This window comes from Sturnira hondurensis, unplaced genomic scaffold (assembly GCF_014824575.4).
Source record: "Sturnira hondurensis isolate 20B ecotype Veracruz unplaced genomic scaffold, ASM1482457v3 Scaffold0003166, whole genome shotgun sequence".
NCBI lineage: Eukaryota > Metazoa > Chordata > Mammalia > Chiroptera > Phyllostomidae > Sturnira > Sturnira hondurensis.
The window spans coordinates 5130913-5148203 of NW_028075797.1; the positions used below are offsets into that span (position 1 = coordinate 5130913).

General features: G+C 42.3%; 1 protein-coding gene across 10 annotated transcripts in view; it reads left to right on the forward strand.

The window, feature by feature from the left end:
* Positions 1 to 507: 507 nt before the first annotated feature.
* LOC118984032 (general transcription factor II-I-like) overlaps positions 508 to 17291 on the forward strand; it is an 83407-nt gene continuing 66623 nt past the window's right edge. For 2 of the 10 annotated variants that reach the window (XM_037041745.1, XM_037041754.1), the window contains exon 1: positions 511 to 982. In XM_037041745.1, coding sequence (XP_036897640.1) covers positions 703 to 982 — 280 coding nt within the window. In that variant the 5' untranslated portion in view covers positions 511 to 702. Of the gene's footprint in view, positions 983 to 2394; positions 2489 to 4271; positions 4462 to 17291 lie in introns of those variants that run through there. The other 8 variants (XM_037041753.1, XM_037041752.1, XM_037041746.1 and 5 more) reach the window with 8 other exon arrangements.

The window sequence follows — 17291 nt, forward strand, 5'->3', positions numbered from 1 at the left end:
TGTTGTTGAAACCACATACCATTCCATATACTGTTCATTGTCCCAAAGGGCCAGCTTTCTGTCTAGAGGCAATTCAAAGACACCTAACCTTTTAGAAACTGGTTTCAGATTTAAGAGTTTTAGGAACTGCTTCAACATGAAAGAAATTGGAGTTGTTCGTAAAAAAGCAGCAAACTTCCACTCTGAAGCATTAAACAAATTCATAGAAAGGGCACTATATCCCCCCAAATTTCAAATTATGACAAGGGTAATCTTGCACAGATGAACTTTTGTTTGACAACTCACTTTCTCACATCCTCCCATGCTTTGTCCAGCGTCTCCACGCTGTAGACGCTCCCTCCCATGAGTCACTTAGTAGCTGTCTCTGTTATCAGATCGACTGCCTGGGTATCAGAGAGCTGGTCTTCAAGTAACCCTTTTTCTCACTTAATAATGGCCCCAAAGCGCAAGAGTACTGATGCTGGCAATTTGGATATGCCAAAAAGAAGCCGAAAAGTGCTTCCTTTAAGTGAAAAGGTGAAAATTCTTGACTTAATAAGGAAAGAAAAAAAATCCTATGCTGAAGTTGCTAAGATCTACAGTAAGAACGAATCTTCTATCCGTGAAATTGTGAAGAAGGAAAAAGAAATCCGTGCTAGTTTTGCTGTTGCACCTCAGACTGCAAAAGTTACTGCCACGGTGCGTGATAAATGCTTAGTTAAGATGGAAAAGGCATTAAGTTTGTGGGTGGAAGACATGCACAGAAAACGTGTTCCGGTTGACAGCACTGTGCTGCGCCAGAAAGCACTGAGCCTGTACGAAGACTTCAGCAAGGGATCCTCTGAAAGGAGTGACACCAAGCCATTTACTGCGAGTAAGGGGTGGTTACACAGATTCAGGAACAGGTTTGGACTGAGAACTGTAAACACTGCAGAGCCTGTGCCTGCTGTTGGAGAAGCTGCTGCCACGTTTCCGGCAGAGTCGAAGTTGGTTAAGGAGGAAGGTATGTATAGGAAAAAACAGTGTATATAGGGCTTGGTGTTATCTGGGGTTTTAGGTATCCACTGGGGCTGTTGAAAGGTATTTCCCCGCGGATAAGGGGGGACTGCTGCACATCAAGAGTGGCTGTTTGCAAAGTTTTCTTGCCAGAAAGACAGGGTGGAAAAGGCGCTGCTGTGGTCGCCACCTACCGAGGAGGAGGAGGAGGGGAACGGGGAGGGGAAGGATGGCCGGCGTGGCTTGAATCTCCGGTGGGGAGAAAAATCACAAAATCACTCAATCGTGCACTTTCCATGAACATATACAATCTCTGGGTCAAATTTTCAACTTTTGGCTTTAACTTAAGTTAACAGTAATGTCTGCATTTCCAAAATTCATGAGCTAATAATGACAGTTGACAAGCCAAAAATAACTGGTGTGGGGGGGCGTGGATAGTTTTGAGTAAAACTGCTTACTCTTTAAACAAATCGGGCTACAAATCAGGTTATCTGTGACCATTCATGGCTTTTCCTCAACTTTATTTTTAAATGTCGAGTGCAGGCGAGAGCAACGCCGCAAGGGATAAATAAAAACAGGAGTCCCACCCCTCCACTGTCCAAAGTCCGGGCAGAATGTTTCTTTTGAGGCAGCTTACGAAACTAACGGGAGTGCTTTGTGTCCCGGAGGGTGGTGCAGGGCGGAGAAAATCCCATGGAGGGGCAAGGAGGCTGCCAGGCCGCCCTGGGGATCCCCGGCCTTTGCAATGTCCCGGACTCGCAATTTGCAGGGAATCTCGGGTGCAAGAGTAAGTGCGAGTCTTCGGCGGTACCCGAAGCCGGCTGGAGCTCCGCAGGGAACAGGCAGGAGCCACCACCGGCCTAGATTTTGGCCCCTGCTCCCCTCCCCCACTCGGGCGGCCGAACAGGCCCCAGGTGCAGCCATGTTCTCGATCCCACCACCCCGCGCCTCCATTGACAGTCCTTGTAGAAAGGGCCGGGCGCCGAGTTCTCGGCGTCCCCCGGCTCCGGGTTCGCCCGCGCGGGGCTTTCTGGGAGTTGTAGTCCACTGTCCTCGCCATCCCGTTAAGAGGTACGAATCAGAAACTACAACTCCCGTTGGGCGGTGTTGCGGGTGCGCAAGCGCCGCGAGCCTTCGAGGGACAAAAAAAAAAAAAAAAAAGAGTAAGAGAGAGAGAAGCTCGGAGAGCAGAGAAAAGGGGCCACTGATCGCCCCCCCGCTACCCCACACGCGCTCTGTAGCCGTGGCCGCCCGCCTGCCGCGGTTACCTCGGCCCCTCTCTCGGTCCCTTGCGATTGGATCTAGGCGCTAAGCGAGGCCCTGTCCGGGCGGCCATGCAGCGGTGACAGAAGCTCGGCTGAGACGCACAGGCCCTCGCCCTCTCACCTCCTGCCCGCTAGTCACCTCGCCTCAGCCTGAGGCTGCTTCGCCGCGGCCACAGCTTGCGCACGGCTCACACTCGCTTTCCTTCAGCACCCCTACCCCAGCGCTGCCTGGAGGCGGCTGCACTCGGGTGAGTCCCAGTCGCCTCATTCCGCGTTCCCCACCCCAGTTGCCATCGCGAGCAATCTTTATTTGAGACTGCCCCTCCGGGGCCTGCACGGAGAGGAGTTTAGGGACTATCGGCGACCGAGTTGGGGTACCCCGGTTTCCTAACCTTGGGCTGCTGGCGTTGGGGGTGGGGCAGGAACAGACGCGGTCGCGGGGGACGACAGTTGCACGCGCGCGCTTCGGTACTCGTGGGGGAGGGGCGCGCGCGCGCCGGCTCTATGTTATGATGGGGGGGGTCTCACGCCTAAGGCCCGGGCGCGGGCGAGCTTGCGGCTGCGCATGCTCGACTGCTGATTGGCCGGCTCCGGGCGGTGCGGGTGCGCGCCGCTGTGCCATGCTCGGGCTGTGGGGTCGCGCTTAGCCGGGTGTCTCCGGGGCTGGAGCGCTCGTGCAGCAGACTCTCGGTATTGGCCGATAAGTGGCGGGGGCGGGGTCGGCGCCTGGGTGCTTGGTAACTTCGGCCGGCGGGCGGGCAGGCTGGCGAGCGTCACCCCTCCCCGTCCTTCCCTGCCTTCGCCCAGGTGGAACCCCGAGTGGGCTTTGTCCCCGCCCGGCGGGCGCGCCTACCCTGCTGGGCCGGTTTTGGTGGGGAGAAATAAACACAATGACCGGAAGGAAAACCTCAGCCTTCAGGCCACGAATATAAGCCGTTTGTATTGGGCCAGCACCCAGGCGGGTTTCAGGGGAGGAAGAAGACAAAAAAAACTGTCTTCTTTGCCTTTCCTCCCCACTCCATATTTGCTTATCCAAGTTTTTCTTTTATTAAAGCGAGGCTTGTTTATTTACTTATTTTTTAGTGTTATGGTTTTGTGCTAATTTGCGGCTGAGTGTTCAGGTCCGACATCTGAATGTTCAGATCCGACCCGACGTTCAGTTCAAGTAGTGCTCACTTCTGCGAATGCGGGCCGGGTGCAGACTTCTCACCCTTTCTGCATTTGACTTTGCTGCAGACAATGGATTGCTGGATGGGCCACAGTGCCTAAGAGTTGTCTCTGGGTGCTAAAGAGACAAAAGGGGAAGCTGGTTTGCAAATGAGACTGTCCAGGAGACTTCCCTGAGGAGGCAGGGGTTTCACTCCTCCCTGAAGCCTATCATTTGGGATGACTAATTTTATTTTCTACTACAGTAGAAATCCCCCCCCCCCCCACGGTTTTGCTTCCCGCGGTTCCAGTCGAGGTCAGAAATGGAAAATTCCAGAAATAAACAATTCGTAAGTTTTAGGTTTCTTGGGCTGTTCTGGTTAGAGTGATGAGGTCCTGCTCTGTCCCTCTGGGATGTGAATCGTTCCTTTGTCCAGTCTGTGCACACTATATGTGCCACCAGCCGCTTGTCGACTCTTTTGGTATACATTGCTGGTGTTCGTCTAACACTCATTTTCCTTAATTATGGCCCTGAAGGGCAAGAGTACTGATGCTGGCAATTTGGATATGCCAAAAAGAAGCCGAAAAGTGCTTCCTTTAAGTGAAAAGGTGAAAATTCTTGACTTAATAAGGAAAGAAAAAAAATCCTATGCTGAAGTTGCTAAGATCTACAGTAAGAACGAATCTTCTATCCGTGAAATTGTGAAGAAGGAAAAAGAAATCCGTGCTAGTTTTGCTGTTGCACTTCAGACTGCAAAAGTTACTGCCACGGTGCGTGATAAATGCTTAGTTAAGATGGAAAAGGCATTAAGTTTGTGGGTGGAAGACATGCACAGAAAACGTGTTCCTGTTGACGGCAGCATGTTGCGCCAGAGAGCACTGAGCCTGTACGAAGACTTCAGCAAGGGATCCTCTGAAAGGAGTGACACCAAGCCATTTACTGCGAGTAAGGGGTGGTTACACAGATTCAGGAACAGGTTTGGACTGAGAACTGTAAACACTGCAGAGCCTGTGCCTGCTGTTGGAGAAGCTGCTGCCACGTTTCTGGCAGAGTCGAAGTTGGTCAAGGAGGAAGGTACGTACGTATTAACAAAACAGTACATACAAGGTTTGGTACTGTCTGTGGTTTCAGATGTCCACTGGGGATCTTGTAATATATTCCCTGTGCCTAAGGGGGGGACTACTGTAAATATTTTTGCTTTGCCCGTTCTTAAGCTACTGTAGTCTACTCCTTTAGCCTGCTTCTCAGTATCTTCATTCACACCTGTTGTTAGAATGACTTTTTCTGTTTTTCAGGCTCTTCTTGCTTGTACGTGTTCAGTTTTTTAAAGCCTGTGTTATATTGTTGGGTCAGAATTGGCTGTTCTTACATTATCCCAATCAACTTGTCTGCCCCTTCTAGGAGGGCATCTTTTTTTCCTCTGTGCATGTGTTTGGTTCTACCTTGTTTACATGTGTCTGGCCTACTCACTAGGTATTCAACTAAAGGCTTTTCTGCCTTTGTTCTCCTCCCAGTCGACAACTGTTAAAGTGTTTTAACAGCAGCTAACATTTGAATATTTCTTATGTGTCTGGCATTGCTCTTAAGCCCTTACCATATGTTTTCTTATTTACTCTTAAGAATAATCCTGTTAATTCCATTTTATAGATGAGATCTGGGTAATTTACTGTTGATCATCCTAGTTGAGTAAACCTTGACTCCAAGCTTTGACTGTAGGCCACCTGACTCTTGACCTGGAAGCCAGTGTTTCTCAAACTACTTTGAGCATCAGTATCCCCTGGAGGACTTGTTAAAACACAATTGCTAGGTCCCTCCTGGGGTAGGGCCAAGTAATTAGCATTTCTAACCAGTTCCTTCCTGGTGTCCATACTTGAGAATCTTCCACAATGGCAGATTAAGTTTTAAATGATGGAAACTTATAGATGGATATATTTCATTACTTTAAAACTAGATCTTACCCAGACTGGTGTGTCTCAGTGGGATGAGCATCGGCCTGCTAACTGAAAAGTTGTGGGTTCAATTCCCAGTCAGGGCACGTGCATGTCTTGAGGGCCAGGTCCCCAGTTGGGGGTGAGCAGGAGGCAGCTGATCCATGTTTCTCTTAGACATCTGTGTTTCTTATACTGTCTTTCTCCTTCACTTTTCTTCTCTCTAGAAATGAATAAATAAAATCTTTTAAAAATATTTTATTCATTTATCGTTAGAGGGGAAGGGAAGGAGAGAGGGAGAGAAGTATCAATGTATTCCCTCTGTTGGGAACTGGCCTGCAACGCAGGCATGTGCCCTGACTGGGAATGGAACCGCAGTCCTTTGGTTTGCAGTCCGGTGCCCAATCCACTGAGCTACACCAGCCAGGGTGAATACATAAAATCTTAAAAAAAAAAAAAACAAAGCTAGATCTTAAAGTAACAAAAATAATCTGAACTGTAAGACGCCAAGATATTTAAATACAGAATAAAATTGGGAATCTAATAATTCACTCTCACTCACTTAATAATTTATTCACAGCACAGGCATTTATCTCTTTCCAGAGATGTGTAAAGCTCATCCCATCCTCACCTTGGAGCGCAAAGTCTGGGCACTGGAACGGGCGGGATCCTAGGGTCAGAGCTTGGGGCTGAGATGGGTAGGGCCAGGCTGAGGCTGACACAGCAGCTAGAGCTCCTGGCCCTCCTCCCTCGGCTCCTTAGGCCTCCGAGGATTTGGCTTTGTTTCAAGAATATGACTACAGAGTTTGACATTAAAATACAGGTTTTGGGTTCTTTTTATTGTGGCACTAGTCTTGTTGAGAAAGTTTTTTTTTTTTATTATAGTGAATTTCTTAATGGGGAAAGTAATGTCAAATTAGGTAGGAGGAATGGAATCAGTTTACAATTAGGGTCTGTCATTTTTTTTTAAGATTTTACTTATTTATCTATAGAGGGGAAGGGAAAGAGAGAAGGAGAGAAATATGAATGTATGGTTGTCTCTGGTGTGTCCCCTGCTGGGAACTGGCCTGCAACCCAGGCATGTGCCCTGATTGGGAATCGAACCGCAATCCTTCAGTTCACAGGGCCGTGCTCAATCCACTGAGCTACACCAGCCAGGGCAGGGTCTGTCATTCTTTGATGATTCTTAGGTTGATGGCATGTCCCAAAACATAACATATAGAAGACAAGCTCCGTAACCAGGTTGTTGTTATTATGTAAAGGAGCAGTAAATAAAACACTGAAAAACTACTAAACACTTAACTTTTTCTCTTGTTACTGGTGACTAGCTCTTTGCATTGCATTTCATCTCAGTTCTACCACTGTTTTATTCTTTATTGAAAACGTGAGTTTTTGCCCCAACTCATGTAGCTGAATGGATTGAACGCAGGCCTGTGAACCAAAGGGTCACTGGTTTGTTCCCAGTCAGGGCACAAGCGTGGGTTGCAGGCCAGATCCCCACTGAGGGGCACGCGAGACACAACCACGTATTCATGTTTCTCTCGTCTTTCTCCTTCCCTTCCCCTCTCTCTAAAAATAAAATAAATAAAATCTTTAAAAAAAGAAATGTGAATTAAAATGTTTTTCTTTGTAAATAGGAACAGGGGAATTCTGGGAGTTACAAGTCCTAGTGTATCTTCTGGTGAACTGATTGTATCCAAAATGTTATGTCCACTTCTGGACATTGTCTGGACAAAATAGGGAATATTTTGAGGCTGTTGCCGCTGTGAAATGTTTTGGAGATAATGTTACAGGTAAAGCAGTGACCAACTGGGCATGCTTAGTTTGGAGAAGAGGATTGTGAGGGGAGTTCAGTGCATTATTGAAAGGCCTCTTGTAGAAGAAGTCTCTTCTCATTATAAGGACTGATTTTAAACTAGTCCAATAATTGCAAATTATTACTTTAAAAGTAGCAAGCTCTCTCTACTAGAGGACATGCCAAAACTGGGAGTTGGTGTGAGAATTAAGCAATGATACCAATAACAACTAGTAACATTTTTTGAGAGCTTATAATTAGTCTACTGTCGTGCTACCTTCTTACTTCATTTAATGCTCATAGCAATCCTGTGTCCTAAAATAGGCACTGTTAGGCTTACTGTTTTTTGTTGTTTTTTTTTAAATATTTTATTTATTTGTTTTAGAGGGGAAGGGAAGGAGAGAAATATCAATGTATGGCTGCCTCTCATGAGTCCCCTGCTGGGAACTGGCCTGCAACCCACCCAGGCATGTGCCCTGACTGGGGATCAAACTGGTGACCCTTTGATTTGCAGGTCGGCACTCAGCCCACTGAGCCACACCAGCCACGGCATGGCTTCTATATTGTAGCTTGTGATCTGATCTGTTTTCCGAGATCAGATGAGATCGGGCACATTCAGGGTGGTATGGCCATAGACGAACTGATCTGTCTGATAGCACTAGGAGTAAATTCTAGTATTGGTGTAGGGAGGATCAACGTGGAGCCCAGAATTTATTGTGGAATTCAGCATTTGTGTCCTGCATGCTTATTCTGTGCAAGGCATTGTGTTCGTGTTGGGATGAGAGGGTTCTCCCCTCAACTCCCCCCAACTTGTCTTATAGTCAGTAACAAATGCTATCCAAATTGGATGACCTAATTTACTGGTTGATGTACAGTCTGCTGAGTTTTATTTAATATCCTTCAGATTGTTAGTACTTTTGGACATATTTACCTGTATGAATTTCCAATCATTCCCTTCTTAAAATGCAAAAAAAAAAGGAAAAATAGCCCATTTCCAGGGTGGTTTTTTTTTAGCTAGAATCATAATCAGTAACTTACTTTTTAATGTCTTTAGTTCTTCTCCCAGTTCTGATATTCAGAACCCTTGTTGACAGCAAAAGCAGAAAAAGAAATAAGACAAAAGTAGGAGAAATTTTAATTTGCTTTAAAAATTAATTTGAAACACTTAAAAAAAGTTATTGATTTTAGAGAGAAAGAGGAAGGGGGAGGAAGGACAAAGAGAAAAAAAACATCACTTTGTTGTTCTTCCTATCTGTGCCTTCTTCATCGGTTGCTTCTTGACTGTCCCCTGACTGCACATTGAACCTACAGCCCTGACACATCCCAATGAGGGTCTAACCACCTGAGCTACACAGCCAGGGCTAATTTTGAAACACTTTTAAATTCACAAAATACACTTGACCCTTCTGTAATGTGGAGGTTAGGGGTGTGTAAATATTGGCAGTTGAAAATATGCTTATAACTTTTGACTCCCTACCAAAACTTAACTATAGATAGCCTACTGCTGATTGGAAGCCTTACTAATAACGTAGTTGATTAACACATATTTTGTGTTATATACTGTATTATTATAAAGTAAGCTGGAGAAAAGGAAATGATAAGAAGATCATAAGGAAGAAAACATACATTTACAGTATTGTATGAATTTATTGCAAAAATACAGCCCTGGCCAGTGTGTCTCAGTGGATTGGGTGTTGTCCCAGGAAACAAAAGGTCATCAGTTCAATCCCTGGTCAGGGCACATGCCTGGGTTGCAGGCCAGGTACCTGGCTTGTGGCATGTGAGAGGCAACCAACCGATCAATGTTTCTTCCTTCCCTCACTTTTCAAAGTTTGTCTTCCTTTCTCCCTCCCTTCCTCTTTCTCTAAAAGTCAGTAAAATCTTTAAAAAGTTTTTTTTGTATAAGTGGACTTGTGCACTTTGAACCCAGTGTTGCTAAAGGATCTACTGTCGTTTCAAGAACAAAGAAACAAAATTCCCCACACAGAAACTCCACTCAGTTTTGCTAAATGTCACTTTATAGCAGAAGGGTCTAATCCGGGATTATATTTTCACCCAGTTGTCTAATATACTTCACTTTATAACAGTTCTTCAGTCTTTGAGTTTCATGCCCTTGACCTATTTGAAGATTGAAGGGCAGAGCAGTTATTTTATAAACTTGGGTGTGTCTAATGCATTTTGGGCAGGAATGCCACGGTGTTCTCATTGTGTTCTGTTTGGTTGGACATGATGTTTGTCCTGGGACCAGTGTTGACTTTGCTCACCTGGTTAAGATGGTGTGTGCCTTGTTTTCCTTTGTTGGTGAGTATTTTGTGTGGCGATACTTTGGGATAATGAAAATACCTTTTTTAGAATTAAGAAGTCTCTGAGTGTGGGTATTTTTTTGTTTTTAATTTTTAGGATAGTGCATGGACTTAAAAATTCCCTTATAGTTTTTGTCTAGGTCCTGAAGGGACTTAGGACTTAAGTTTTTCTGAGGTTTGAACATAAAAATGTTAAGAAGTCGAGTAAGTTTTACAGTGTGTGATGTGGTTTGAAAGAATATGGGGAATTAAGAGCAGTCAGATCTGGATTAGATACTACTTAATAATTTTGTGATCTTGGGCAATTTACATCATATGTCCAAGTTACCACAGTTATGTTTTTATGCGGAAAAAAGGTATTTTTTGTAAATTGTGTCAGGTAGATGCCACTCTTTTATAAATAAACGCACCAGGGTACTAAGTTAATTTCTTTGGTATCATTCAGAAGACAGATGAATATGGTCAGTGAATTACTACCTTGAACACATTTTCTGAGGTAGCTCCTAAGTGGACATAATTAGAACAAATGGTAGTATGTTGAAAAACTGACGACAATTGTAAATTCTGTGTCAAAATCTGAACTGATTCTGTTAAATGTATACTGACATTTTAGGGATAAGTTTCCTCTTCTGAAGAACAGAGTAGCTTTTGGAGTGTAGTATTTATAGGTTGAACATGAAGTTATTGAAATATGATTAATGTCAGAGGTAGAAAGACAACTCTTACGGATTGCCAGAATGTAGTATTACATGCTAATATAGGTACTATTCATGCGACTCAGTCTTATTTAGGATGAAGTAAACTAATTCAAGTATTAGATCCTTTTCTTTTACTTTAGGCACCATCATATGACAAAATTTGTAACAACTTAGATGATGAGTTGTAACTTGTTCTTAGTACTCAGTTTGAAGAAATTATTTTGTAAATAGATTTTTTTTAAAGTTTAAGATTTCACTTTCTTTAGAATTAGATGATACTTGAAGTTACATTATACTTCTCACTGAAGATGTTTCTCTTAGTGTATATACGAGTATTTAAGATTGTACTGGAGCCTGCAGTCATTAATTTTGTTGAAACTTGGCTTTACTGTAGTTTTTAATATAATGAATTGGTAAATTTGAGCTTTACCTCATGTACACAAAATAACCTGAGAGTAGGTCTCAAAGAATGGAGACGACTGGAAGACTGAAAAAACAAGGAAGAGATAGATAATCAGCTTGTTTTAAAATCTGGCCCAGAAAAAGAACATCCACTGCAGAGGAAAGTCACACTGCATTTTTTGGAGTAAAGGTCAAAAACGTAAGTTTGGGTGGAAGATTTTCCTGTTAAAAGTATCTTCCTCCCCCCTTCAGCCTGTGGAATAATTATAGAATTGAATACCATTACCTTTCTTTAACACTGTCTGTAGCCTTTGAGGAGTAATACACTAGTGGTAGGTATTTCAGCTTACTTTGAAGATTTTCTCAGTTTTAGTTGATCCAGGTATCTGGAGTGTAGTGATGATGGCTGTAGTACAAAACATTGAGTTAGGGAAAGTTACTGATTTTTGAAGTCTTTGTTTTTTATTTTTTCCTTTTCATTAAAAATATTTTTAAATTACAGTTTACATTCAGTATTGTTTTGAATTAGTTTCAGGTGGTTAAACATTCATACACTTTCAAAGTGTTCCAATATTTTCAGTACCCACCTGGTACCATACATAGTGAATTTTGCAATCTTGAAGATTTTTTCATCATATTAAGTAAATGTACAGGGTAGATTGTAAGGAAGAATAACAGATAACTTTAGCACTCTGCAGAAAATTGCAAAAGTAAGTTTTTCTGAAGAAAATAAAATAATGGCCCTGGTGCCTTGATCAATTCAGATTCACTTCCTTCTAGCTGAGGGTGGGTCTGGGATCTTGGATTTTGTGTTACTAAGTCAAACTGTTGTTATTATTTTTTTTTTTTTTGACTGATTGATTGATTTATAGAGAGAGAGAAAGGGAGGGAGAAAGAGGGAGAGAAATATCAGTGTGTGGTTGCTTCTCATGTGTCCTGATTGGGGACCTGGCCTACAACCCAGGCCTGTGCTCTGACTGGGAACCGAACCAGCAACCCTTGGGTTCACAGCCTGCGCTCAATCCACTGAGCTACACCAGCCAGGGCTCAGACTGTCACAACTGTTTATCTGTTAAAGGAGATAAGTTTACCTGTTAGTGCCTGTCAGCAGTGTATTGTGATATAAGTTACGTGTTCATTGGACAGTTGTTGTGTAACACATTCACATGTTTATCTTTGAACCAAATCCTTCATTTCCTTTGCAGAACATGACTGATGTTGATATAAATCAGGTATTCAACTCATCCATAATCTTTGTGTCGTGAACAAGAAAGATATTTTTGCTTCAGTTTGTTTACAGTGAGGGACAGTTAATTTACTGTCTTATAGAGATTGTCTGAGATTATCTAGTGTTACAGTCTAATTACTATATAATTATTTACCCTTTTTTTTAGCCTGACTTTGATTATTATTGTGCATGAAAGAGGTAGTTTGGAATTTGGAGATACGGATTCTATTCCTTTGTTATAAAATTAACTGGATAACCTAAGTAAGATGGGTAATTTTTCTAGGTTGGGCTTACTTATAAAATAATACGACAAAATCGTTGCACTAAAATATTTTAAAATTTCTTCTTGGTTAGATTGTACATTGTAAGTTTAAAATGGGAACATGTTTGTTGAAAACAACATACTAGCACAAGAAAGAAAAGGTATGAATGTACTGAAAAAACCAGATCAGGGTTATGGTACCTCCCTCACGTGGCAGTCTGACCTGAAACTTAATTTGAAGCAGATGTATGTTGAAGATTTAGTAATGTTTTAGAGATCGACATAATAAAAAATATTCAGAACAATACCAGTTTTTTTGTTAAGAATGATGATAATGTGTGTGAAAATCTTCAAGAGCTCTTTGACTCACTTTAATTTTTGTTATTTTGCTGTTCAGTATTAACAACAAGGATCAGTAAATTCAAAGCAGAAGTATGGGCAAATGAAAACCTTTATGTACAATTAATTATTGGCATATATTGAGGTAGAACAGACCAGTAAGGTCACAGTGAAACCTAATCCCTGAGATGGATCTCCAACCAGAAACACAAGAAGGTTTTAAAGAATGGCTGGAGCCTGTTTTCAGAAAGATGAAAGAAGGCCATGCGAGTATCTATGAAACAATAGCTGACAAGGATAAAAGATAAGGAAATGAAACAGGAACAGGGCAATTAGTTCATATTTGAAACTCATAAAGAAGGATTAAAATCAAATGAGGGACCCAAAAGATAAAAAAACTTAGAACGGAAGAATTAAGAAAATTGAAAGAAGAGGACTCAGGCAGCTGATACGTTCTGTGTTCCTGGCATGCCTTTCTCATCCCTTTCTCCAGCGAGGGTCCTGTTTTGCCTTGTGAGTAGCTGCCTGTCTTCCTATTTCACGTGGTTGTAGCTACAGTGCCAATCACAGTAGGCTCAGATATGGTAAGCTTGTGGCACAAACTCCTGAAACTTTTGTGCAGACAGCAGGAGGAAGATTCGATAGTCCGTTGTGTCTGGGATTACTGTACAGGTGTGCAGTAAACTTAAAGATGGACGTGGCTTTCATCTGTTTTGGGGCAGAAACCCATCTCGTGTGCTCAAGTGAGGCCCACAGGGAGGGAGTAGAGATAGATCTAATGGCATGTCTTATGTTCCTGGATCTAGCTGTGTGTAGAGTCAGTGCAACCTTTAGACTGAATAGTTAAAAATAAAAATAGAAATTCCCTTCTTTACCTGAGATGGCTTGAATTGAGAATTTGTAACCTTCTAACCTGGCTAATTCATAACTTGTTCTTGAGAATGAAGGCCATTGTAAGGTGTGGTTCCTGGAGTTGATGGAACTCAGTAGAATGTTATAAAATTATAAAGCAAAACGTTGGTAAAAATAGCAAAAAGTTGATAAGATAGAGAGGAATTTGTAGGGGTGATGTGAACAGGCTAATATTAAAAAGAAAATGGGAAGTCCAGTATGAGAAATCAGGATTACCTTTGCCCTGTGGGCATTTGCCAGTGTCCCCACATCGACTTGAGGTTTGCAAACCTTGTGAGATGACAGTCTCAGCAATCAAAGTTCAGCCCTGCCTGGATAGCTCAGTTGGTTAGAGCATCATCCCAATAATCCAAGGTTGTGGGTTTGATCCCCAGTCAGGGTACATACAAGAATCAACCAATGAATGAATGAATGGAATAACCAGTTGATGTTTCTCTCTCTCTAAAACAAATAAACAAAAATAAAATGTTTTTGTTAATGACAAAAATAGAACACTATTTTAAAAAAGAAGGAGATCAAAGTTGTAAACCTGGCCAAAATTCAGGGGTTATATTGGAGACTCTTCTCATTAAGCTGGGGGTGCAAAAAAGGCGATTGAGAAGTAAACCAGCTTACATCCCTATTTGCGGTCTGGGTTGTCATCTTCTTGGTAGTCCAAGGAGCCTGAAGCCATTGAAGTGGGATTATGGTGATCCCAGGCAGGTAATATTTCCAGGTGCATGGAGGAAACTACCTTCATCGTGGGCCTCAAATTTAAAATAATTTGTGAATGTAAAGTTATCAGGACATAGTAAAAGATAGTGAGGCATACATGGGCTCGAGTACCATGAGTGTGAGCAAGAACCCCCCGAAACAACAGAAATATACTTACGAAACTTGAGATTTTTAAATTATTAGAGACTATGGAACAATTATCACTATTATGTTTAAAGAAATTTGTCACACTGGAAACTCTTCAAGGAGTAGGAAATGATACCATGTGACATAGCAACAAATAGAAATTCTAGAAATGAAAGTTATAAACAAAATAAAAATTCAGTAAGTGGTTTTAATAACAGAATAAGCAGAGGTGAAGAATTAATGACATTGAAGATAACTTAGAAGATAAGATAGAGTTTAGTTCAGAGACAAAAATATACCAGGGGGGTGAGATTTAAGGACTAACATGCAGTTGACCCTGAGTCTCAGTAGGATAGGAGATAGAAAAGGGGGCGAGTTAGTATCTGAAGAGTCAGTAGTTGAGACTTTGCCACAACTGAAGGTCAGTAATCCTTAGTCAAGAAGCCCTGTGAATGACAGGCACACTGAGTAAAAATAAATCTGTGTCTGGATACACAATGCAACTAGAAAACCGAAGACAAAGAAAACGTCTCTAAAAACAAGGGTGGGCAGTGGTGGCAGTTACCTTCCAAGTAGACTACAGATGACTTGTGAATAGCACCAGTGGAAGCCGAAAATAATGAAATAACCTCAGTGTACTGATAGAAACTGATTGTCACCCTGACTGGTGTGGCTCAGTGGCCCGGGCATTGTTTCCGCAGTCTGAAAGAAAACTTGCCTGTTTGACTCCTGGTTAGGACACATGCCTGCATGTCCCTGGTGGCCAGGTCCCTGGTGGCCAGATCCCTGGTGGGGGGCGTCATGTGAGAGGCAGCCGAGGCAACCTACTGATATCTCTCTGTCCCCCTTCCCCTCTCTCTAAAAATAAATAAGTAAAATCTTAACAGTAATTGTCAACCTAGATTTCTATTTCAATGAAAATATCTTTCAAAAATAAGGGAAATTTGAACCAGACGATCGTGGTTCGATTCCCAGTCAGGGCACATGTCTGGGTTGCAAACCGGTTCCTTGCAGGCTAACTACCAGCAGGGGATGCACAAAAAGCAACCATACATTGATGTTTCTCTCCCTCTCTCCTCCCCCTCTAAAAATAAATAAATAAAATCTTTAAAAAAAATAAGGGAAATTTTAGTGAGTAACAGTTTGCCATAAGAAGGAGACGTTCTAAGGGTTTTAACTTCAAGCAAAAGAAAAGTCTAAGATGCAAGAAAGAATGAGCAAAGAATGACATAAATGTGGTTGAATGAAAAATTGTCTGAGACAAAAATACTGCATTTCAAAGTACAGAATTAAAATAAACATAATAGAAAAGCTGAATAATTAAGGACCTGCATGTACGTAAAAATTATCAGAATTAAAAGAACGGACTTGAAGAGAAAATTTTTGACGATTTATGTAAATATGTAGTTATCAGAAATCAGTTTAGTAATGGCTTACATGATGAGTCACCCAAGAAGAAATACAAAAACTATGAAAAGGGTTTCTGTAGTAAGCAGAGAAATGAAACAGTTTTAGTGTAATGAGGTATTCATGGTGATTAGGTCATAGATCCGAAATGTTGGTGAGACTGAATTTAGTATATATAAACATTTCTGGTAGCTATTAGAAATTTTGGCATTATGCATCAAGATTTATAATGATGTTCATGCTATTTATTTCATATTTAAGTATTAAGAATTATAAAATATGGAAGTAAAATGGCAAAAGCTAAGTTATTTACAGAGATGTTAAGAAAATGGTGTGATTCCATTTTGGTGCCAGTTGATCATTGAGGTAAGGTCACACTGCACCCGGTGGGTTAGGCTCTTCTGAATTTCATTAATTTATCCTAAGGATCTGTGTCCCTGATGTCTCACATGCATATTAATTAACCTTAGCTTATCATAAGATTGAATTTCTGTGTTCCTTTTCTCAGGGAATCTACCTTGCTACCCGGTTCCACGTGGATACCCTTGTGCCAATAATCTGTGGAGATGGGCAGTGAAGAATGCTCCCATGGGGTTGGGATGGACTTTGTACACTGGCGCGTGTTCCCTTAAGTTCTCTTTTCCCTCAGTTAACTCATTCTTCTACTAGAGCTCCCACAATGGTGGTTCAAGGGGGCATGAGAATTTATTCAACATAGATTAATCTCTATAGCAGTACAAAGTTTTCGTGATCATGAAAACATTCTTTGTGAACTTCACTGTAGTAACCACGAGCTACATGTGGCTGCTGAGCACTTGAAGTGTACCAGTGCTTCTGAGGAACGGAGTTTTAAATTTTATTTATCTTAATTAATTTAAATAGCTACATGTGGCTATTGGCTACCATACTGGGTAGCGCACACACAGGGGGACACCCTTCCTTCTGTTCCTTGACTCCTGATTTTCTGCCTTGGATGATGACCTTCCTCCTTATGAAGAGAGGTCACCTTTTCTCCCCACACCACTCCTCTACCAAGGCAGCATCAGCCAAATGGGGACGCAGGAACATTATGTTACAAACGCAGAACCCAAAGTTGTTTTCTCATCTAACACTGGCTTCAACATGTTTTCTCATCTAACACTGGCTTGACTCAGTTCAGTTTTTGTTCCATTGCTGTTAAAAAGATTTAAAGGGGTCAAGTCATCCTTTTTGTATTTAATGTGTTACGGAGTACGTGATCATTTTGGTCATTTTCCCTTTTGTTCCAAAGAAGTATTACTGATGAAGTTCAGAGGTTCGGATCATGCTCACTTGCATTACTTATGAGTGCAGAGCTAAATATCCCATTCTAGTTCCTTGAAATTGTTTGTTTCATGGCTTCTCATGGGAGAATAGTCACTAGATGTTTCTTTCTTTCTTTCTTTCTTGTCTATCCAACTCATGAGGGCACTCTTGAAAGGTCAGGAACTTTCATAGTAAGCGGTTGGTTCGATCTTGCTTCTCTGCTCGTAGAAGGGGAGAGCCTGGGTGCCACCCATTGGAGTTACAGATTTTGTTAGTAGGGTAACCCACAACTGGCTTTCTTGGTGGCTGGTTCTGTGAGGACCAGTGCCTCATGCCTCATTAAGCTTGCATCACTGGCCTGGTATGTCCTCTGGTGTTTGTTACCGCCACTGTGTGAGGCATTTTCTTTTGGGGAAAGGGCGAAGAGAGAGGCAGCAGTCAGTGAATGATGGGCGCGGGGGCCCGGGGGCGGGTGGGGGGGGGGGAATGTTCTATGAATAGTCTTG